The sequence below is a fragment of the Myxine glutinosa genome, chromosome 1, assembly GCF_964187855.1.
Source record: "Myxine glutinosa chromosome 1, kmMyxGlut1.1, whole genome shotgun sequence".
Taxonomy (NCBI): Eukaryota; Metazoa; Chordata; class Myxini; order Myxiniformes; family Myxinidae; genus Myxine; species Myxine glutinosa.
This window is the reverse complement of record NC_136261.1, coordinates 297608655-297632732: the sequence shown is the minus strand read 5'-3', so window position 1 is coordinate 297632732 and position 24078 is coordinate 297608655. Positions and strand designations below refer to the sequence as shown.

Sequence of the window (24078 nt, the reverse complement as noted above, 5' to 3'; positions counted from 1 at the left end):
ACAAGAATAACAGCACAACAACAATAGTAATCAATTGTACAACCAATATATATTTCCTATGATGGTACCATCAGGTTCGTACAATATAACTCACTGTGCTCCAAGTGAGCGAAAAGAAGAAGATTCCCAATGGCTCTAATTCCCGGCTTCAAGCCAAAGTTGATTCCGGCTTCAAGCCAAAGTCGATCCGCTCCAGCGATCATCAGAACGATGTCCAATTGAGACCAGAATCCCGTTGGGTCGGCTGTTACAGTCCTGCTGCCAAAGCTGTGCAAAGGCGCCCTCAAGGTGACTGGGAAATCAAAAGGCGCCCTCCAGGCGACGGGGAAATCACACCCTCGGGTATGGACGTTCCATGGCTCACAGTCGGCGAACCGCAAATTAATCTTCAAAAGCCACGTTGCACACACACACACACCAGATACGTCTGAAAGCGGTGAAAACGGCTGATAAAGCAAAGAAACCTTGCTCGACGCGCAAAGCGCGCGAGTCAAACTGGCCGACGGCCTGTTCTTGAGACGTAACGGCCCTTCGATGATTCTCTTCGGAATCAATCGCGAAACCTGACACGCAGGTTAATCTGTCACAGCGATAACAACTCTGTCGCAGGAATCCCTTTCCTGGGAAACCCAAAGTTCACTCGTGACTCTTGCTCGCCAATGTTCGCTCCAGACCACAAAGCAACTGTGCTTCTTGTCTGACTCCACTCGCTCCGCCTTCTTTTCCCTCTTCCTCTTCTTCGTCGTCGTCCGGTTCCCGAACCGGTTTCCGGTTTCTTTTAACACTAACTTTTTCACCTTTTGAAAACAGTTCATACACAATAAACCTTTTTAAAACAATAATAGTACATAGAATCAAAAATGTTTACAGTGGATGAAAACCACAACAACGGAAGTGACGAATCCGTAACAAAAAAAATATATATATATGCATTTATATTGAATATATACCCATTCATGAATGAATGAAACGGTACGTAATGAAAAATGAAATAAATTGTTTTACTTGCTCTATTAATGTGACGGGAAAATGGTGGGCTTCTTGAACCGTAGGCGTGGTACAGTTATTGATCATAATGCATTCACAGATTTTGACCCAACTAAACGGAAAGCAGGTCAGACTGAGCTTATCTTAACGCCACAACTTTGTGCTCCCTGAATTTGATCGGTATTGGAAATACCGATCTGGATACCATCTGGCCACTCTGCCATAAAGCCCAGATCGGTGGAGTGTTGCAGTGATGGTTGTCCTTCTGGAAGTTTCTCCCATCTCCACACAGGATCTCTGGAGCTCAGCCAGAGTGGCCATCGGGTTCTTGGTCACCTCTTTTACCAAGGCCCTTCTCCCCTGATTGCTCAGTTTGGCCGGGCGGCCAGCTCTAGGAAGAGTGCTGGTTGTTCCAAACTTCTTCCATTTAAGAATTATGGAGGCCACTGTGCTCTTGTGAACCTTCAATACAGCAGAGATTTTTTTGTCGGCTTCCCCAGATCTGTGCCTCGACACAATCCTGCCTCTGAGCTCTGCAGGCAGTTCCTTCGACCTCATGGCTTGGTTTTTGCTCTGATATGCATTGTCAGCTGTGAGACCTTATATAGACAGGTGTGCCTTTCCAAATCATGTCCAATCAATTGAATTTACCACAGGTGGACTCCAATCAAGGTGTCGAAACATCTCAAAGATGATCAAGAGAAATGGGAGGCACTTGAGCTAAATTTCAAGTGTCATAGCAAAGGGTCTGAATACTTATATAAATGTGATATTTCAGTTTTTTCTTTTTAATACATTTGCAAAACTTTCTAAAATCCTGTTTTCTCTTTGTCATTATGGGGTATTGAGTGTAGATTGATGAGGGAAAAATGAATTTAAATGATTTCAGCATAAGGCTGCAACATAACAAAATGTGAAAAAAGTGAAGGGGTCTGAATACTTTCTGTATGTATATATATATATGATGTATCTGTAAAATAACGATATCTTAAAACGTTCTGGATGAGTTATGCCTCAACTATGTGGACGAGTTGGTTTGATGACAAGAACAAGCCGATTGGATTTCAATTCAGCTCCAGATCAAGATCCGGCCTATGGGTGGGATACAAAACGTAAACTGTTTCGCCTGGTGGGGATGTGTGCTCTACAGAGTGTTGTCCTAGTTTGGCCATGTTACAGGCACATGATGAGTTTTGCTTTTCAAAAGGTGGGGTGCCATTTACCTCTATTCTTTCACATGGCCATGAAGCTTATTTCATATATTGTACAATGAGAATGGAAAGTGAAAGGCAATTGACTCTTTCTCCTTTGTTCACCGAAACAACTGCTCGGCTGTCCTCGTGATCGTTTGCCACATGTAGAGCCTAATATGTATCTGCGAACCTCTCTCCCTTGTGGATCACATCATGCCAAATATAAACTCTACTCTCGGTCCGTGGCTTTCCACCTTATTGTCTGCTGGCAAGATCGAAACCTGTTGTGTCAACCATGAAGAATTTGTGCAAAAATTTCATTTGAACGTGTTTATTACCTGCGGCCTGTGCATCATACGGAGCCGCATGACTTCAATAGCTGACATTATACGGTTGATTTTCAGAAATTTGAATGAGTAAAAGTTTTAATGCAATAATAGCAGCTCTTTCTTCATTCGCTCTTTTCCCCAAACACTGAGTTGTTAGGGTCGAAAATATTCTGCTGAGGACAGATTCTGCTGTCGAAAATAAAGCTTTAACATCAAACGACTTGCTGTATATCACTCACCATTATTGACATTCCAACAGGTGTGCTCTTGTGTGATGAAGCTCAGCACTAATGTGAGCACTAGCTTTAGCTAGATGCAGCTGTTAATCGGCAGAATCTGGGAGGGTTAAGGTTTTCTGTTGACACCTCACATGGCATGCCCTCGTGAGATTTTGGCGAGAGTGATGTTCAAAGTAAAAGTGTATGTGGAGTGCTTCATTGTCGCAAACAGTCAAACTTAAGTAATTTTGAATGTTTTTGGTGGTATATTTTTGTCCCCCGTCGCACCGCGGAGCGAAAGGGGGACTATGGTTTTCCCCTCCGTCCGTGTGTGTGTGCGTGCGTGCGTGCGTGCGTAAGCGAAGGACCGAATTCTAATTTGATGTGTGGGTGCAACCCACGTCAAAATCCAAGATGGCCGCCACCATATATATGTCTGAACCTTGTGAGCGAAATATCTTGAAAAATAAACGAACTACTAACTTATAATCTGGTGTGTGGGTGTATCTACGCATAAGGAAGAACGCTATTGAAAATTGGGTCGCCACGTCAGAATCCAAGATGGCCGCCGCATGTATGTCTGAACCTTGTGAGCGGAATATCTTGAAAAATAAGCGAAGTACCAACTTCTAATCTGGTGTGGGTGTATCCAGGCATAAGGGAGAACGCTATTGAAAATTGGGTCGCCATGTCAAAATCCAAGATGGCCACCTTGCGTCTTCCACTTTGTTAACTCACATCACTTCAACGACGGGGGACCTAGGCGTAACGCTTGTTATCAACTGATTACAATGCAGGATGACTGGCCTAGCCTGGTTTTGAATCCAGACCCAGCTATAAACTGTCATCCTGGTGTTTCACAGGCAGGGTGATTCATCAATACGAGTGTCATCCCTCAGATGGACATTAAAAGTCTGCCAACATTAGTTGGTGGACATTAAAGATCCCTAGGTGTTCTTCTCGAAGAGTTGGTGAGCTATTGCCGACACCCTGAACAAATTCCCAATTCCTACCATGATTTCCTGAGTCGGAGTGGGGACCCGACCGGCATTGTAGCACATAGTAACTGCTTCGGCAACACCAACACTCTGCATTGGGCATGGTACATTATACTGATTGATTTTGATTGCAATGCTTCCAGACTTTAGCTTTGCCTTTGAGTTGCAAGAACATTGCAATGCCATAGCGTTGTTTGTAAGCATCACGGAATTTGCAAAACATTGAGGGATGTAGTGTTTAACAGTGGTAGAGAATGAGAAGAATGTAAATAGGTATTAACTACCTATTTGGTGTGGCATTTATTGTCATTCCAATGTGGATTATATAGCCATTTAAACACTTTGGTTGATTAGCTCATGGAGTTTGTGCAATTTGTGTGTGCTAACATCTTCATGCTAATATGTTTAACATGTGCTAACGTCTATTCTGGCTCAATTTTATTTCCATTAAAATCGTTTAACACTAAACTTTCAGGATGAATGTATTGTTACAACAAGAACGGCACTTGCTAGAGAGCAAATACCTCCGCCAGGTTGAACAGTTTATGTTTTGTATCCCTCTGATAGGTCAGATCTGGATTTGGACCTGAACCCAAATCGAATTGGCTTGTTCTTGTCACCTAACCTTGTCACCCAATCCACCCAGTTTTGTCATCATCCGTCCACAACTTTTTGAGATTGAAACTTTTGGAAACAAAGGCATCCTGCTATGTATCGTTTTTGGCCTTATCACCCAATGGTGAAAAATCACTTTCAAAAATTCTCAGATCCAGATCCGAATCCAGATCTTCACCAAATGTAATCAATTCTTCCTTGTCACATACACTACCTCTCGACCAAATTTCGGCCGAATCCGTCCACAACTTTTTGAGATATACTGTTCACAAACAGACAGGCAAGAAAGACGTCGAGCAGGGCAAGAAAGACGTCGAGCAGGGCAAGAAAGACGTCGAGCAGGGCAAGAAAGACGTCAGATGAAAATTGATTATTATTCAGATGAAATTTTTTTTTTGGGGATTTTTTTTTTGCATTTGACATTTGAACATGCATTTTGCTTATCTGCTCCCGAAGACCAGTTCAAACTGGCTGTTGCTTGAGCCGACTTGCCTGATTGGTAGGCTAGTTTATACCGGGAACGAGAGTAGAACGTGAGAATAGGCAATTTGACGGACATTCCAGCAAATGTTGAAAGTGAGGAAGTTTAATGGTGAGAGAGACTTGGCAGAGCGTAGGGATGGAGGGTGTCCTCATATGGTGGTGCTCTACCAAATTGAAAAGTCTTTAAGACTCCACAAGTGGGAGAAAATAGGAACAAAGGCGTGAAGGTGAGCAGCGAGTCTGGATTTTGGAGTTTCACAAGAAGGGGGGTTATTGTGTGCTGTATGATCAAAAGCCTGTGCCGGTGTTGCTAACGTATGGGTTGGAAGACATGTTCCACTTGTCAGAACAGAATATAACTAATTCAGATCAACAGAGGTTGATGCAGCAGCTGCCTGTCTGTCGTTGTGGTGGGATACTGCACAGCATAATGTGGTCGTCTGTAAAACGGAAGGGTGTTTCCAAATCATCAGAGAGGTCATTAATGTAGATGAGGAACAAGACCGGCCACGACTGCATTGGGGCACTTCAGCGTCCACTGGGAGAGGAAAGGAAAGCGTTCCATTGAGAGCAATATGTGTTGACTACACCAGTGGAGGAAATCAAAGGTAGGTAAGAAGACAACCTTTTATGCAGCAGGCAGCGAACTTGTCAAGCAGAGCAGGATACTAGACTGTTTTGAATGCCAAAGATATGTCACTTGGGAGTTGGTTCTTACCTCTTGATTTAGATTAAGGGTCTCCAACCATTATATGGGAGGGTAGCAGCAGCATATCCAATGGAGCTTTTGACATTGACAGAAACACCACCACCGGGATGGGTGAGGGGCCTGTCAAAACAGCAAATATACATTCCTCTCACAGGATGTTTCCGTTTGCTCTGTTTCGCTCCCTGGCTATTCCAAGTCAAGCATACAATATCGGGAGCTGTATCAGTATACTGAATGGGCAATACCTCAGTGGTGTCTGTGCATACTTGTTTGTACATTTGTGTCTTGGTATAAATGTTTCATATGTAGATGTATCAGATGTGCCATACTTCCTTCAATTGACAGTTCTCTGCTTCATCTCCAAATTAGAAATTTTCATTGAAAAAGATTGGGGTTTTTTTTGTCCTTGTCTGTCTTCTGTCTGTCTTTGTCTGTTTGTCTGTCTGCTTGTTTGTTTGTGAGCAGGATATCTCAAAAAGTTGTAGATAGATTCAGGTGAAATTTGGTGGATAGGTAAGGGTCATATCGTTGAGAGAGAGGAAGACAAATGATGAATTGCGAAAGATGATGGGAATAGAGCCTGTGATGGATGCTGTGAAGAGGAACAGGTTGAGATGGTTTGGTCATGTGTTGAGGAAGGATGAAAGTGACTGGTTGAGAAGAGTGATGGAAATGAATGTAGAAGGAAGTAGAGGACGGGGAAGACCGAGAAAGACTTGGCTAAAGATGGTGGAAGAAGAAATGCGGGCAAGGGGGTTAACAAGGAGAGATGCAGAAAATATGGCAAAATGGAGAAGATTGTCATGGGGACCGCAAGGCTAACCCCCGCTCTAGCAGGGAAAATGGCCTTAAAATGCATGTTGTGTTGTTGTAAGTAAGGGTGTGTGACAAGGACGAATTGATTCAATTTTGGTGAGGATCCGGATCCGGAAATGGATCCGAAAAAATGTTTTAAGTGATTTATTCACCATTGAGTGATAGGGCTAAAACCAATATATAGCACGATATCTCAAAAAGTTCTGAATGGAATTTGACAAAACATGGTGGACAGATTGGGTGCTTGACAACGATGAATTAGTTTAATTTTGGTGAAGATCACAATCCGGATTCAAGAATTTTTAAATTTTTAAATTGTGATTCTGGATCATTGAGAGATGGGACCAAAAACGATTTATAGCATGATATCTGAAAAAGTTGTGGATGGAATATGACAAAACTAGGTGGATGAGTTGGTTAGGTAACAAGAGCAATACAATTCGATTTTGGTTGTGGTCCAGATACACATCCGGCCTATCAGTCGGATACAAAACATAAACTGTTAAGCGTGGTGGAGGTATGTGCTCTACCGAGTGTCGTTCTACCCCACAGAATACACAGTCATGGCATTGTACATTCATGGATTAGAAATTGGAATGCTGATCTACGATGCAAAGCGAAAAAAAAACCTCCACCGTCCAAATTGAAATGTTTTTCCTTCTTTATTTGGCAGGGTGAAACCTTACGGCAGAACCTCCTAGTAAGGTACTATGGAGCAATGAGACAACATGGTCGACATGAAAGTTCTTTGACATACATGAATGGACCACTCTATCCGGGAAGTGCAACACGAGGTATCACCTAGTTGACTGTCGGTGTGTTAAAAATGGACAGGAATGGATGTTGTTCTGAAGAGAATTGTAGTGCTAAGCTGGTATTGCCAGCATGTTCATGTCCTGAGTGTCATTTTCGCAAAGGTGTCTATGCAAATGTAAACATAAATTTTTGGATTCCTCATGCTCTGAATATTCCAAAAATGTATAGTTTTGCTAATCTACCAAAATTTTGAACGAAAAAACATAGTGAACCTGACTAATACTCCTTACACGTTACACGTACCCTTCTGTCAAACTTTTTTATTCACATCCTTTCCTTTCTCTCACCTCTTTACTTTAGTCTACCCTTCGTTTTCTCAACTTTTATTGTTCTCTATTTTGTCACTCTTCCCCACTCCTGATCACACGTACTTAATACATAGTTAATATTATCCCATAATTAAATAATGATCCATTCTTCACTCCCTCCCCTCATGAATACGTAACAAATAGGTATATTTTCTTACCTTGTGCTTAACTAATGAACTGCTTGTTCAAAGGCCTTTAATTCCTTCACCTGTGGCCTATGTGGCATCAGGAATTACAGCAACACCAGGCTTGCCCAACCGGATTGAGCTCAGCCTCGCAGACATCCAGTGCCATCTGGACCGGGAAGGAGCATCTGATCTTGTTGTGGATCTGGTGATAGGGACCACCAGTGATCGAATCTTTCAGGAGAGTGTGCTTCTTGGCATTGCACTGCTTGAGGGTGGAAATACGACCATCCAGGTTAGATCATGCATCATTTTCTCTACATTAAAAAAAATCACTGAATAGATGGATATATATAGTAGCATGGTTTGCTGGTCACTTGATAAAATAAATGTCAGGCATGATGACTATCTGCCAATCAGTGTTCTGCTTTTGATCTCAAAAGTAAACAATTCCACATCACTTTTTATGAAGCGATTGATAAAGAAATTTCAAATCATTCATTCGAGGATGGTTGTGAAAGGCACAGGGATTTTCTTTTTCTTTTTATCCCACTGTGGCAAGACGGAAGACAAAGTTAGCCCTATCATGAATCAAATGTTATCAAATCATGCGGCTTTGTTTCCCTGCCAAAACACGTGATGTGATATAATGTGTTTGTTTCATGGCCACTTGTGGAAAAGGCACGGCCACCTCCACAGAGATTTCTGTGGAATTCACTGACATTGCATTCACTGTTTCATGGTGTATTTTGTTAAATATAAGAATGTAAAGGGAACATTTTGATTGTGATCAGATTTTAATTCTCCTTTTTACAAATTCAATTTTCGGTTCATTTTAACATGTAGAATGAAATGGAAAGAAAGCCAGATTGTCACATCTAAGTTGGGCAAACAGCGATTTCATTTTTATTATTGCCATGCTTTTTGAAAAAAAACAAACAGGGGATATTGTAATCGACTCCGTCTGTCATGCTATCTCATCCTAAGCGGTTGTGCATAAATTCACCAAACTTTGTAGTTATGATCACCACATTGCAAGAAGGTGCGAAAGCGGTATCATTTTTGGCCCTGCCCACTGAGGTGGGTTCAAAAGGTCAAATACAAAAAAATTTGCAAAGACTGGCACAATCAACATTGTGGCACGCATGAAATATTTAACTGAATTTGATCCCGGGTTCATGCCCCTCAGGGTGGGGACTCAGGATCACAGGGGTCAAAATGGGGGAAAAATATTTTAGCAAAATTTGATGTCAGGTCATTCCTGGTGGAACCTTTTGCCATCTTTCAACTTTGCTTTAGGTGGGGAGCATGGGGATTTGCGATGGCGCACCATCGACTTCGCTTGAGTATCATGTCTTATGGGTCCTTATGAGCTCTCCAACCTGAGTTTTTATTTCAATAACGTCAAAATTAATCATACTGTTTTGGTGGACATTTACACATGGGTTCACTTATTTGAAAGATTCAGGTTTGCTCAAAGGTAATTTTGACTGTCGTTCCAGGGCTCGTTTTACCGCCGTCTGACAGAAGATAAGCATTCGGAGCACTTCTTCCGTGTGTTCTACGAGCGGATGAGCGAAGCCCAGCAACAGATTAGGGCGATGGTGTCTGTGAGCACAAGTGAAGCAGCCGCTTGCAGCGAAGAGGGTAGCATCGATTACGAGGAGCCATCACTATCGCAGTGCCGACGGAGAAGTAAGGAAGAGTTAAAGCACACCGCAGTGATATGGATGTCAGGAAGTGTGACATCCATCATGTAATCTCAGAACTTTCTTTAAATTTATGTTAAAAGTTTCGGTGATTGCAAAATTTCTTGCTTTGTATCTCATTATTTACTGGAGCATGTCTGGTAAACATCTTCAAGTTTCTCACACTTTTTGTTTCAGAAATTTTAACAATGACATTTGTACAATGACATTTGTATGACGGACTTGGCTGTGGCAGAAACTTCACTTAAAAGAAGTAAAATGCACATAATATCCTCTAATAATTAATTTTTTGCAATTCTTCTTCGCATTTTTCCGCTCGTGAGAAGTATCCAGTGATGAGTACCATTGTTTCTTGAAGAACAATGGACGTGCATGATGGACTGCATTTAGGCAGGCCGTCCAGTGGACTATGTGAAGACAATTTAACAGTTTTAACAAACACTTGCTTCAGGATCGGTGTATCACACTTGACTAACTTGTGGCAGAGTGGGAAATATGTAACAAAGTCGACAGAGCATCGCACTGCCACTGAGGAACTCGGGGAAAGGAAACGTAATGGCCAAGTGGGTGCCACACGTCCTTGTGGAGGAGCAGAAACTGAACCGGCTTGCTCGGTGTCAACAGCATATTTGCTGTTTTTATCCTTGGAATGTATCATTGCTGGAGATAAAACCAGCCATCACAACTACGAGTCCAAACTGAAGTCTCGTTCAGTAGAGTGCAGAGGACTGACTTCCCCCATTTAAGAATCGCCGATACCAACAAGCGACCACGTTCTTCATGGTACTTCACTTTATTTTTTATGACCACGACATTGGACTTTTCTAAACTGGACAGTTCCACGGAGCATAACAAATGATATAGGCTACTACTATTGAGTTTTGTGTCATCACCTGAGACCTTCGTTATGTAAAAGGCATCTAGGACTTTTAAGCACTACCCTCCTCCATGAAGATGCTATACCGCATGCAAAATGTAATGGTTGCAACCTATTGGAGTCCTGGGAGTGAGAAGTTTTGAGAATGCCACCCACCATATTCACCGGATTTAAGTCAAGGTTACCTCCACTTATCCTCCAAAATGAAAAACAAGTTATGGGGAAAATGGATGTTTTGCATCCGGAGGAAAACTCAGCCACATCCACTGCATTAAGGACACTTCAGAAGGAAGGATTCCATGTTTATTTTAATAGAGGTTGTTTCACTCCTGGAGAAAGTGCATGGAAGAGGATGCATATGCAGGATAATGTGACATGAATAATTCTTGTCTATATTATTATATCAACTAGCAATGGTACCCGCCCCACGGGCGGAGCTTCAATTGGGAAGCCCAAATGAAAAGGCAAAATATCAGAAATTGAAGGCTTTTTTTATTTTATACGATTCATATAAACATCCGTTGAATCATATCACACGCAAATCATCAAAATCTAAACAGTACTTGGTGCCCATTTTGAAAAAAGATTGAATTCTGCAAAACGGAAGCGGCCGCTACACGTCTTTCTCAGTCGCACGTTTATGTGTGAAGAGTGCGAGCCGAATCTGTAACACTGAAGCGGCTGCTACACCTGTTTCTCAGTCGCTTTGCCCACGCTGCCGTGTTACTTCGGAGCCGCACGTTTATATAGGAAGAGTTCGTCAGGAGTCGATCTACTCTCTCCTGGTTTGTAGAATTTCAACAAAAGCCACATCACTGTTCATATCGGTAAATATTATTCCAATGTGTTTGGAAAATTGGAAAACTTGGAAAAATTGGAAAAACAATATAGCCTATTTTACTCCAGGGGGTCCTAGGATTACCCACCCAAAATATCGTTGCGATCGGTTCAGCCGTTTTTGCGGTACCTTCGAACGAACGGACAGACAGACAGACAGACATTTGGTGAATTATAGTAAGATTGTTTGTCCAAGTTTATGTACCGTAGGTGGGTTTATGTAACTTATGAGATGACAATTGTATGCTACTTTGGTGAATTATTATATTCCCACACAATACCTCTATCTTTGTTGAATGTCTTTCAGGCCATTCCGTGCATTCATCTCTGTCCGAGGACCTTCTGGACCATACCACCGAAATGCTACAGCATAAACATACTGGTGACTGGGAGAATAATAGCTCGTCAGATACTGCTGGTATTGACGAAATCTTTGGAGCTTTGGGAGCAGGAGATCTGAACGTGGCAGAAACTAGTGGAGCTGTTGCAATCATGTGTCCAATTCTTCGATTCCTACAGCTGCTTTGTGAGAACCACAACAGGGACCTACAGGTTTGTTACTGTGTATGAAGCACCATCTACTTATTATTTTAAACTTTTTCAGTGGATAAAAGTTTCAGGGGGTAATCCTCCCACCACCAAAGCACCAATGATCTATAATTTAAAAAATACCAAAATGAAAAATCTAACACTGAGTGATCCCTGTGGACGAGCAAGTAGAAGAGCTGCATCCGGTTTCAGAGCAATCAGCTGGTAAATAAGAGACGCGTAGGGATCCAAATTTTGGGGGTTAATCCCACCTCCCCCACCCTTCTCCTGGGAGCCCCCATGATCTGAAATCGAAACATTGAAGCCCAAGCGATTGTGTGGGATACTGTCTTCCATTCATGTGTCAAGTTTCAGAACAATCAGCTGGGTGATAAGGGAGGAGCAGCACAAATAGGAAAACGTTAACGGACAGACAGACATCTGGACATCACGACCCATGTTAGAAGTTTATCTCTTCAAGAATCGAGATGAGAAGACCTAATTACAGTTTTGACCACCTCCCTCTCTCTCAATCCCTACCTTCATATTTCCTGTATATTACCCTTCCCTAACTTCTCATTCCTGTATCCACTCATCATTTTTATCCCTCACTTACTAACTTCCTTAACCTTTCTTTTCTTTATTTTTACCTCGCCTCACCTTACCTTCCCCCCAACCCCCCCCCCCAGCCCCCCGCAGTTGTGCATGCACAATAAGCTCCAAGACATTAACTATCAAGTGAAACCTTAAAAAATACAGAAACACAATCACTTTCTGCTTATGAAGCAAGCTAGCACAGGATAGTAATTGAGTGAATTTATGTTTTTTGTTAACATTGCCCGCTCCCCATTTTTATTTTTATTTTAGAACTACCTACGAAACCAAAACAACAAGACGAACTACAACCTGGTATGCGAGACACTGAAGTTTCTGGATTGCATCTGTGGGAGTACTACAGGTGGTCTGGGTCTGCTGGGCCTTTACATCAATGTCCGGAATGTGGGCCTTGTCAAGCAAACCTTGGAAAGCCTCACAGAGTACTGCCAAGGACCCTGCCATGAGAACCAGGTTAGGGTTTTCAATGGATATATAATTTTCCTCTACAAGATTGAGGCTCATGCAATAGCAATGTGACCGAGGGTATGAAACGCAGTCGGGCAGCGAGGTAACTATTGGACACAAGCAAGAGCATGAACAAAGAGGATAGAGAGGAGAGGAGGAAACACTGCAACCTGCAAGTAAGAGGGGTTGTTTGGAAGGGTAAATTGGGGTAACAAACACAGCCTCTTGAGGCAGGAAGCAGTCAGCCTGGTTTTGGAGTTTTAACCAGAACTGGATTACCACAAGAATGTTTACATCCTGTAATTGTTGGGATTTAGGAAGGGTCGTTGGGCTGAGAGAGAGCATAGGGAGTTAAATCCAGACGAGAGGTGTAAAAATACTGAGTGGACACCAACATGTCTGCCAAATGAAAGCAGTATACCTTGTATTTTGGCCTCATCGTGGGAGATTCCAATAATGTTGAGAACTTTAGATTCCATATAATATCCAAGAGAGGCATATGTGTGATGCATGTAGCCCCAACAATAAGGGAGACAATGGGCTAACAGACAAGGGGCTTATATACAAGGAGTGTAATTCTGGTTTTTCAAGTAAAGACAGTCTGTGGCTGGCCTTTCAGGCCTGCTTTGCTATTCTCGTGGCAGAGGAGAGGTCACAGCTGATGGCGAGGACTAGAAGTTCAATAGGCATGGTGTTTTTAGGTTTGTAAATAATTTCTGATAAAGAGGTGGAGAAACAAGATATGGTGGCAGTCCATAGTTTGTGGTTAATTCATGATTGCTCTCAACTATCTTGGGATTCGACTAAAATGCTGCTGAAAGCAGTTCCGCCAATCCCACTAAATGGTTATTAAAAAGGGGCTAAAAGGAAGTTGTTTCTTGCTACTTGGAAAGATAACGATGCTTTAACAAAATGTACGTAGAATGAGAGATAACTAAGATGCAGGGGAAATTTTATCTTTTACAGATTCATCAACGTGGAAATACACTGAGAAACCTTGACTGGTCAAGGAAGAGGGTTCAGGAAGCACAGGGACATATGTGTACTAGATGATGCTTTATCATGCGTCATTTAGGCCCATAGTGCAATAAACTAGTGTCCATGAACATGAACGGTTTCCGTCAAAACCCTGCGTAGAGGGATGTCAACTGACGGTGGCCCAGCCCTAGGAAAGCACTTAAAGGAAACTGTTGTGCCTATTTTGATGATCAATGTACATGTGTTGCAATCAAATATCCTTGCAATCAAATATTGTCAGTTAAAAACCAACAATTATCGGTGGTAATTATTTCCTTACTGAGGTATTAATGTGCTGTATCCATTTTCCAGCTGCCCATTCGAGTTAAGCTATCATCATAGCAAGAGAACATACAAACACCTTTTTTGAGATTTTCAAAAGGCCGTTTTGCCATATTAATAACACTTATTCTGAAAAATTGAGTTTGTCTAGTGTGTATAATCAGTTTTTATCTCTGTGTGACTACATTGACATGAAGAATAGCAGCTGTTATATTAACCATTTTAGGCTGACAGGATGGCTGAGAGGTATGCACACTTGCCTTTAAGCTGTCTAGCCAAAGTTTGAATCTCGACCCAGCTATAAACTGCCATCCTGGTGTTTCAGAGGCAGTGTGATTCATCAGTGTGTGTGCTGTCCCTTGGATGGGCATCCTGTCTGCTGGTATTAGTTGGTGGACGTTAAAGATCCAACGGTGTAATTCACAAAGAGCAGGCAAACTATCGCTGCACCCTAAACAAATTACAAATCCCTGTGCTAACCAGCAGAGGGCATTGCATCAGCAGCACAGCCGCACCCTCAGCCAATGATGCACACAGCTTTGTGCTGCATACGAACAAGATTAACCATTTTAAACATTCATATCAACTGGACTATTTGTGTCGGGTTACAATCGAAACAAATTAAAGCATTTTTGCAAAAAACAACACCAAAATAAGCAGAGAATGGTGAAAGTGGCAGAAAAAAGGTAAAGCAAGTGAAGAGCTCTTGTCCACTGTAACTCTCGGCTATATTGTGAACAATAATACCATCTCCCTTTAAGTAACAAGAATGACCACACTGTGGTCACAACCTACGACAAAATCCGGTAATGGGCCGGTTGATAACCATGCATTTAAAGCACTCTTAAAAGATGAACAGCACGATTGGGAAACACATTTAATCCGCTATTAAAAGATTAATTTGACACCTCTCATCCATGTCACCCTCCCCACGGCTATACCAGACTGAGCTGATTCGTCACACGGGTCATGGATTGTTTAACCCCAAAATGGGGCTGTTCTATCATCTGGGTGCCATGGTGGGCGAAGTTAATCGACAAATGTGGGTTGGGTCTGGCAGTTGTCTGACCAATGAGTGCACATTTCAAAAATCGACCAATGAGTGCCCAACAAGAACCACCACAACAACAACAAAAACAACAACAACAACCATGCGGAGCACTTGTAGACCTGCGACACGTCGCAGGTAAAAATATAAGCTTGTTGTCTGTACTCAGGCAGCCTCATTCTTAGGGTCTCCAAACGGTAAAATTATATGAAAGCAAATGAGAGAGGTATTGTGTTTACTTCCCATATTCTCACAATTCTTTATTTATCTTGCAGAACTGTATTGCCACACATGAGTCAAATGGTATCGACATCATCATTGCACTTATCCTCAACGATATCAACCCGCTCGGCAGAGAACACATGGATCTTGTTTTGCAACTCAAGGTAATAGATAGTTAATATAATCACATATTTGGTCTTTGTAGTTGGTGCAACATTGTTGGTATATGAGGTGTTTCACTAAAGTATAAAATAATATTATCTCATCCTCACTATTTTCCGAAAAAGTTTAGGACAGCACACCCTAAACTTTGAAATGAACCTTCCCAAACTGCATGTCCATATTTTCCAATAATGCAAAGTAGAATGTGCTTTAACACGGTGTATAACGGGTATTGAAAGTCAGTTGTAATCAAGAAAACACAGAGTAAAGAGCTGGCTATCCTTCAACAGGGACTGAGTACAGAAGACAGAGAGGAGCTCTGCCACTTGCTTTAAAATGCACACTCCAGAAAAAAAGATATTGAAGGCCTTGGTTTCCATGGCATCAAGCTGAGCAAAGTGAGAGTCAGGAGTGCCAGCCGAGGGGGTAGGGCGGAAGCAGTACTCCACCAAGCTGTGGATGAAGGCCTTGTAGATGGATAGTTCAGGTGTCCCAAGGAAGTACTTTGTATGATGAAGGAAGGACTTTGTATGATGGAGGATGCCCAGTCGGCAGCTGGCTTTGGAGTCAACTTTGAAATGTAGTTTGCCCAAAAAAGATCATGGCCGATAGTGAGACCAGATGTTTGAGTGACTGAATTTCCTCAAGAGGATTATTAAGAAAGTAAATGGGACTGTTTGCCAGGTGGTACTTTGGGAGAGAGAGTGAGAGTAAGAATTGTCAGGATTTAAATTGAAAGACATATTCCAAGTGTTTGACCAGCTTGTAATTTTGTCAAGATCTGAAGTGAGGGAAGACACTACTGCCTATCTGAAGGATGAGGGATGCCATGGCAAAGGATGAAGTCATCAGCAAATAGTTAAAGGGGTTGTTCTAGGAAGTCAGAGAGATCATTGATGAAGATTATGAATAGGACTGGGCCCAGAACACTGCCTTGGGGCACTCCAGGCTTGACAGGGAGAGATGAAAGGATTCCACTGAGAGCCACAAGTTGGCTACGAGAGCAGAGGAAGTCAGTAACCCAACAATGGAATTTGCTTTGGATTCTATACATAGGCAGAGAGTTTGGAGAGCAAGATAGGATGCCAGACTTTATTGAAAGCTTGAGGTATGTCTCGAGGGATGGCCCTGATCTCATGCCTGACATTGGTGGCCTCCATCCATTGTTGGGAGAGTAGAAGCACCATGTCGAATACAGAATTGAATACAGAATACAGAATTGAATGCAGAATACAGATGTGAATTGGAGATATGAGAGGCCGTTGGAGAAAAGGAAGGATTTCATATCAACTGTGATGATGGATTCCATTATATTACTGATTATTGGAAATAAGCTAATCTGTCTGTAGTTAAGGGGATTGGTTTTTGCAACGTTTTTTACATCTGCAACCGAAGATGGACAGAGGTCATGTTTTCACCCCTATTTCCTCTGTTTGTGAGCATGATATCTCAAAACGTAATAGACAGATTCAGACGTAACTTAGTGAACAGGTTTGGTGTGTGAAAAGGATGAAATGATTCGATTTTGGTGAAGATCCGAATCCGGATCCGGATACAATAATTTTCTATTTTTTTTTTTTAAATTCTTAAGCGATTCTTCACTTTTGAGATATGAGGCCAAAACGGTGTGTAGCATGATATTACAAAAGTTGTTGATGGGGTATGGTGAAACTTGGTGGATGAGATGGGTCGGTGAAAATAAGAAGTCGATGAGCTTTTTGGTTAAGGTTCGAATGCAGATCTGGCCTGTCAGTGGGATACAAAACATAAACTGCCACTTGCGGGACGAGTGCGAAGCAGGAGATATACTGTTCTGCCTATTATGTTGATATACATAAACTGTTCAGCCTGATGGCGGTATGTGCCCTACCGAATGCCGTTCTAGTTACGTATTCTGGTGATGTCGGCTGAATTCCAAGGAGATGGAAGATCATCTAGGGCAAATGATGGGGGGAAAACAGCAGAAAGAGGAACTGCAAGAGCAGCAGAGCAGATTTTTTTTAGGGCACATCAAATTATGCCGTCCAGTCACATTGAAAATCAGAGTCGAGGGTTGCCAAAACCTTTTTCACCCTGTCAGGTGCAAAGACACAGGAGCAGTTGGGAGTGACTGGGTAGTGTTGGTAACAGAGTGAGGGGTTGTTGAGTGGTGACACAACATTTGGAAGCAAATTCAAAATTGAGGCCTCTTGATGAATGTGGTGCTGTGGTGCTATTTGGGGTGAGGGAGGAGTGGGAGCACACTCCAGAGACAGACTTAACAAGGTTCCACCAGGATTTAGAAGAGGGAGACAAGTTTGAAAGTTCAATATTCAGGTTGTACAGATGTTGTTTTCTGGCTCTCCTGCGAGTGGACACAAACATGTTGCAGGATTTATGAAATGTTTCTGAGATTGCCTTCCATTGGGTTTGCTTTATAGGAAGAGAGAAGAGAAGGCAAGTTGTTTCAGAGCAACTGCCACGCCACAGGATTCAGTGTACCATGGGTGGGAAGAAGGGTAGGATAACTGAAGACGAGATGGGATGAATCTGTACATGAGAGAGAGAGCAGGTTTTTGTGGAAGAATTTCCAGTTATGATCAGGGTTGATTGGTATAGGAGACCAGTCCCGAACTGATATGGCTGCTTGCAATCCCTGCCAATCTGCCTGAGTGAACTACCAGACTCGCCAGCACTGAGGGAGCTCTCTGAGAATAGCAAGGGAGATGTTAACTCTCACAAGCATATAATCAGATGAACCAATTGGAACAGAGGAAGAGCAGGAGATATTGTTGTGAAAGTTTGTCATCACCAAGTCCAGAAGGGATCATTTGCCATTAGGAAAAATCTAGGTTGGAAGATTCACAGATTGAGTCAGTCCCATGGAGTCACAGAAGTCCTTTGCAGAGTAACATGGCTGGTGAGAGAGGTACCAACACCCAGCCTGTTTGCATGTTTGCATTTTGATGGGGAAAGAGAGAGATGTAGATGTATATTGAGTCATCACTCTTGGAAGGACGGTACAACACATAGACAAATAAGAGGTGAAAGTTGAGGGGAAGTCGCAGCCAATGGTACTCCTTGGATTTGGGAGGTGTAAGATCAATACATGGACAGTGAGAAATTGATTCATTAATGTAAAGTTCAACTCTGCCACCAGGACAAGGTTCAGTCCTATAAAATCAGAGGAGATAATATCTGCGGATAGACACCAAGGAGTCGAGGACATCCTTTGGGAGGAAGGATTCTGTTAAACAGATGATGTCCGGTTTATTAACAGCTGTCTGGATTGAGAGGCCTGTCTGGTTGGAGCGGAGACCTCAAATGTTTGAGGTTCACGTAGTGAGGAACCTGGGAGGAGGCTTGGGAGTGTGTGGGATGGTGGGTGGTGGGGGAGCTGTGGAGGGTATGGCACGAGGGGGAAGTGAAGAGGGGTGGGTGAGAGGAAGCTTTGAGGGGGTGGGGTTATGGTGAAGCTTTGAAAGGATGGTGTGAGAGGGGATACAGAAAGAGGGGACGTGAAGTGAAGGGATGCTGAAGAGGGGGACACATAGAAGGGGTGAGGTTGAAAGGACGTGGGCTTGTAGGAGATGTGGGAGAGGGTACTGACACGGAAGGGTTTGACACCATAAAAGAATGTGAAGGGGATTTAATTTTCGTGAGCAGTCAACCTCTGCAAACTGGACTTCAAGGCGTGTGGCATTTCCAACACATTGGGCCTTCCAAATGAAATGTCGGTTATGTTTTTTTTATGACATGGAAGACACCAAGTCATGCCAATGTTGAAAATAGGACATGAAAAACTCAAACTTATTGACAAATCAGGCCAGGAGAAATTTATAAAACATGAAATGTTATTTTACCATATATCTACCAAACTTTGAAAGTGTTGGTGACAGGTTTGGATCTGTTGTTGTAGTTAAAGGCAAAACTTTGGAAATCGAAATCGAGTAAATAGTTGTGAATTAAAGGCTGCATTGGTACTGTTTGAGTCACCATTCGGGTTTTTATGCCTCCGCCCCCAAAGGTGGCCGGAGGCATTATGTTTTAGAGTTGTCCGTCCGTGGGCTAAGCCTCGTTTTTCTCAGCAACCACCTGTCAGATTGAGACAAAACTTTCAAGGTAGGAGTGGCACCCATGCAGAATGGTTTTTATGATAATTGTGACATCATAGGTCACATGGTATGGCAGCCATCTTGGATTAAAGAGAGATAATTAAAAACTTATTTCTCGGAAACTGCTGAATGGAAAAATTTGAAACTTGGCACATTGTCAAGTACTCCCAATGGGGAACAAAAGCATGATAATGATGACATAATGAAGGTGAAGTGGTATACCAGCCAAAAAAGCCTCAATCAAACTACTTATCCTAAAAATCTGAAATTGCATGCACATGATCTATGACCTTTTTTACATTGAATTTTTTTTTTATGACATCATAGATCACATGGTTTGGCAGCCATCTTGGATTTAACCTAAAACCTTTAAAAAAACATCTTCTCCCAAACCACCAAATAGATTTACTCGAAACTTTACATGTGTCATTGACTCGGCATGTCGATTAAAAGATGATCATGTAAACATCATTGGTCACATGGTGTGGCAGCCATATTGAATTGAAGGAAAATATTAAATAATTATATCTCTGAAACCGCTTACCCAATCGATGCGAAATTTTACAAATATCATCTAACACCATTGTTACATATAGTTTGAAAATGATTATGTTGTAGGTCACATGATTTGGCAGCCATCTTGGATAGAGAAACGAACCTTATCCGATAAACTCGAAACTTCACAGACGTGATCCCCTACCCATACATATGCAGAGTGTACATTTTTAAGGTTATATGTCACGTGGTGTGGCAGCCATATTAGCTTGAAAGCCGATATTTAAAAAAAAATCATTCTCTGAAACTGCTTCACCGATCGATGTGAAACCTGTCATGTCGGGTAAAAATGTGATACTTGAAAACAGCTGAAGGGATTTAAATCAAACTTGTTTATTTTTAGGACAGTGAATGAGGGCATCTACCCGTTGTGGGACTATGCGGAGGCATATTGGCAACACAGTCGCATTGCTCTAGTTTTCTTATGGTATTTGTTCTGTTTGGTTTCTTCATGGTTCTTTTGGTTTCTTGAAGAGTAAAGGAAATTTTTTGAGATGTGAATATATTGAAAGTGTCCATGGCTAACACATTGTTGCGTTACCCAGAATAACGCTTCCAAGCTCCTTTTGGCCATTGTCGAGAGCCGCCATGACAGCGAGAATGCTGAGCGGATCATCTTCAATATGCGCCCTCGTGAGCTTGTAAGCACACTGTCTGAAGTCAGCCTTCCTTTCCTTTACGTTATGATAAAAATAAATTATCTGCACATGATTGGCTTCCTTTGTGTTTACCTTGGTTTGTGTTTCTATGAACAGGCCTCCATGCAATTTGCTAGTGGACGTTTGCACATTTCACTTGTCTATTGTATATCTTAACCTATATTTATATCAGGAAATATTTATAAATGTATAGTGAGAACTTTTGAGGACCCATGGCACATACACACACCTCCCTAAAGCTATTACCACAACACACACAACAACATGCATTTTAAGGCCATTTTCCCTGCTAGAGCGGGGGTTAGCCCCTAAAGCTATTACTGTAGGTAATTTTTGTAAAAAAACAAAATCATCCGATTTTCAGAGATTGTTTAAATCGAGTGTTACTTGCGATGAGGGATCCTGGAAAATGCAATCGTATGTCGAATAAAATTATCAGTAAGCTTTAATCGAGCCCCACCTCCCTAAAGCCATTCTTGAAGTAATTGGTTCACGAGTTATCAAGTGACCACTATATTCGTCATGTGTGTGCATCTGTCTGTGTGTGTGTGTGTCTGTGTGTGTCTGTCTGTACGCAGCATAACTACCCGATGATATCATTCGATCTTGATGAAACTTGGGTGGGAGGTTGATATCATGATCTAGTTGTGTCCTGCCTAGAGTGGGCGTATTGCGCCCATTGTGGGTGGAGCCACACCCGAAAAAGATGTCTTTTTGGGGTAATCGAGTTCAAGCTACATCTTCTCCGAGGGGTTTGGTGGAATCTGACAGGGGTTTCGATATTTGGTTAGGCCAATGTCATGTGTCTAGCCTCACGGAGCTCGATTTTTCAATTTTTTTTTTTTTTTTCATTTCATTTTTCACCGAATTTTCGGTATTGCGTAGCTAACTAACCTCATAACTGATTATACATTATTTTCTATCTCATTTCAAGGTCAGTAACCTTCGTTTTGACATTTACGGGCCTGGCCTGTCCAGGCCTGTTTCGGTTATATTCCTTCCTTTGTCATTGAATACCACTCGCTCGTGAACCATCGTCGTCTCCTGACTTGTTTTGTTTAAAATCTAATTTTCATCAGGTTTGTTTCAATCGAGTGTTACTCATGATGCATACCGCATGCATCTTTTGTTACCTCCTCACCACCTGAGTAAAATGTGCTTTACTGATTATGAAAAACTGTATCACCACTTGGTGAAAGTTGTCTACTCAGTTTATGTGTTATTTTTGAAAGTTTTCCCCATCAACTTTGGTGTGCATTTAATCTTTTTTGTGTCGCAGGTTGTGACCACAGTGTGGTCATTTGTCACTTGTTAAAGAAAGAAAAATTTATCTGAATTTTAGAAAAAGAAAATATCGAAAATTTCAACACAAATTAGATACGGTACACCATGAAAAACATTTAGAAATAAAGGAGATACTTAAAAAATTTGATACATCTATTCTCGTCCTTATACTTTGTGGAGAACATCATATTCATTCTGGCCACCTATATGTGTGTGAGAGTCTGGACAGACAAACACACAAACATTTGCTCCATTATAGTATGATTACCAGTCGATGAAGTCTGAGCATTGTCCAATGGAGTATATTAACTAGATAATACAGATGGGTATCAGCTTGGATTTTGCTGAGTTATAGCAGTGGAAACATGTGAAGGCCTTTTTTTTAGATGGTTACATAATTAACTGATATGTTAGTCAAATATTTCTGAGGGTTGTTTCATTGTGGACCTAAACTGTAGTTCAAATACTAAATTGCTTCTTCCCTGCACAGGTGGAGTTGATTAAGAGAGCCTACGAGCAAGGGGTGGAGAGAGTAGAGGGTGGTGATGACCAAGGAGTATCTCCACATGATGTTGGCCATAACATTTACGTCCTTGCGCACCAGGTCAGTCACACTGATAAATTATATGAAGAATTTACTCAACTACTCTGAGATTCATTTACACATTGTTGGTTTCATGATGAAACCAAAAGGTTTAATAAGGTAGGTAAGTAAGGTGCATATGTAAGTTCCAGGTTTGAATACAGATATTCAATCAAAATAAGTGTAAATCAATCAATTTTTTATGCAGTGCTTTTCATTTCGAAGCTTAATCAAAATGTACTTTAAAAGAAGGAAGGCTTTTCAGAAAATAGGACTTAAGAGGTGAAATTTCAGTCGTAGTGCCAGATGCATGTTAAGGACTGACAGATTTTGACAGCAATAATGTGTTCGTGCCTGAGCTATTTTTTCAGGGGAACCCAAACACAAATTATTTTTTTCTGAAAACTATTGAAAATCATTAATCACAGTCTAATTTGAAGGGAAACTGTTTTTGAAATTCCTTTATGCTAATCACAAAGGGTCGAAAAAGGCCCAAAGTGTCGATTTTTCGATTTGGCCAGTGATGTCACACTATGAACTCACCTTGATCCAAATGGCAGCTTTGCAAGGCGAACAATGTATTTTGAGCTCGGATTCCTTCTGAGGTCGGCAAATTAAGTACCAGTTCACTGGTAATTCCCTGTGTGCCGCAAGAGGCAACTAACAGGGTTGGCGGCAGGAAGGGCATCCGACCATAAAACATTGTTTCAAAAAGGGGACCATGGTGCCCGAAAAAGGCCAACCCTGCTCTGCGGGGAAAAATGGCCTCAAAAGGTGGTAATTCCAATACTTATTCCAACGTCATTAGCAACGGTTCTCAGTATGTTGATAGTGATCAGTGTGACTTTGAAGAAACTATTGGAGACAAAACGCCGTTTTGGTTTGAGCCTTGTGTGAGTGATTCAGACAAAGTTGGTGTTAATGAAGATGGCGGTGTCAGTAGTGCAGATGAAAAAAATTCCCGCTCGCTTGTTCAATACAGATTGGTAGGCTTTGTTTTTCCGTTCAATTGGTGGTTTATCAGGGATTTGGTATTAGTTGATAAATGTTATATTACTCCAGAAGAAATATGGCATGACACAGAACAGACACGATACGGACACGACATGGGCATGACTCAGCACAGACACCGCACAGGCACACCAAATGGGCGATGAATGCTTTGTCCCATCGTAGTAGGCTGACCCGATGTCCTGTATATTACAGGGTCATCCCATTGCATACTTCTCTGGGACGCCATTTGTGTCTGTAGTCGTACTGTGTCATATCCCGCCGTCGTGCCCTGTCTTGTCCCACCGCCGTGTTCGTGCTGTGTCCGTACTGTGTCTGTGCTATTTCGATGCCCCTCCCCGGTGGAGGGGGAAAGGAGGGGTTTTGGCAAGGTGAGATCAATCGCCGGCAGGCCGATACAGGTGCTTGATTCACCGCTCAGGTGTTACAATTTAATGTGACGACATTTTATAGGCCCAATTTACACTCGGGTATTTCGGAAAAACCTCGTTCAATTTCTGGCAACCCAACCATCAGCCACCGGCTAACGGCTAATCGTGAAGAAGAAAAAG

At 42.0% G+C, this 24078-nt stretch overlaps 1 protein-coding gene across 1 annotated transcript in view; it reads left to right on the top strand.

The window, feature by feature from the left end:
• Window positions 1-24078, top strand: part of LOC137439429 (inositol 1,4,5-trisphosphate-gated calcium channel ITPR1) — a 371962-nt gene that overhangs the window by 259023 nt on the left and 88861 nt on the right. Inside the window, exons 38-45 of the mRNA XM_078767929.1 lie at window positions 7022-7142; window positions 7702-7892; window positions 9100-9292; window positions 11328-11572; window positions 12416-12616; window positions 15233-15343; window positions 20536-20631; window positions 22424-22537. Coding sequence (XP_078624055.1) covers window positions 7022-7142; window positions 7702-7892; window positions 9100-9292; window positions 11328-11572; window positions 12416-12616; window positions 15233-15343; window positions 20536-20631; window positions 22424-22537 — 1272 coding nt within the window. The remainder of the gene's footprint in view (window positions 1-7021; window positions 7143-7701; window positions 7893-9099; window positions 9293-11327; window positions 11573-12415; window positions 12617-15232; window positions 15344-20535; window positions 20632-22423; window positions 22538-24078) is intronic.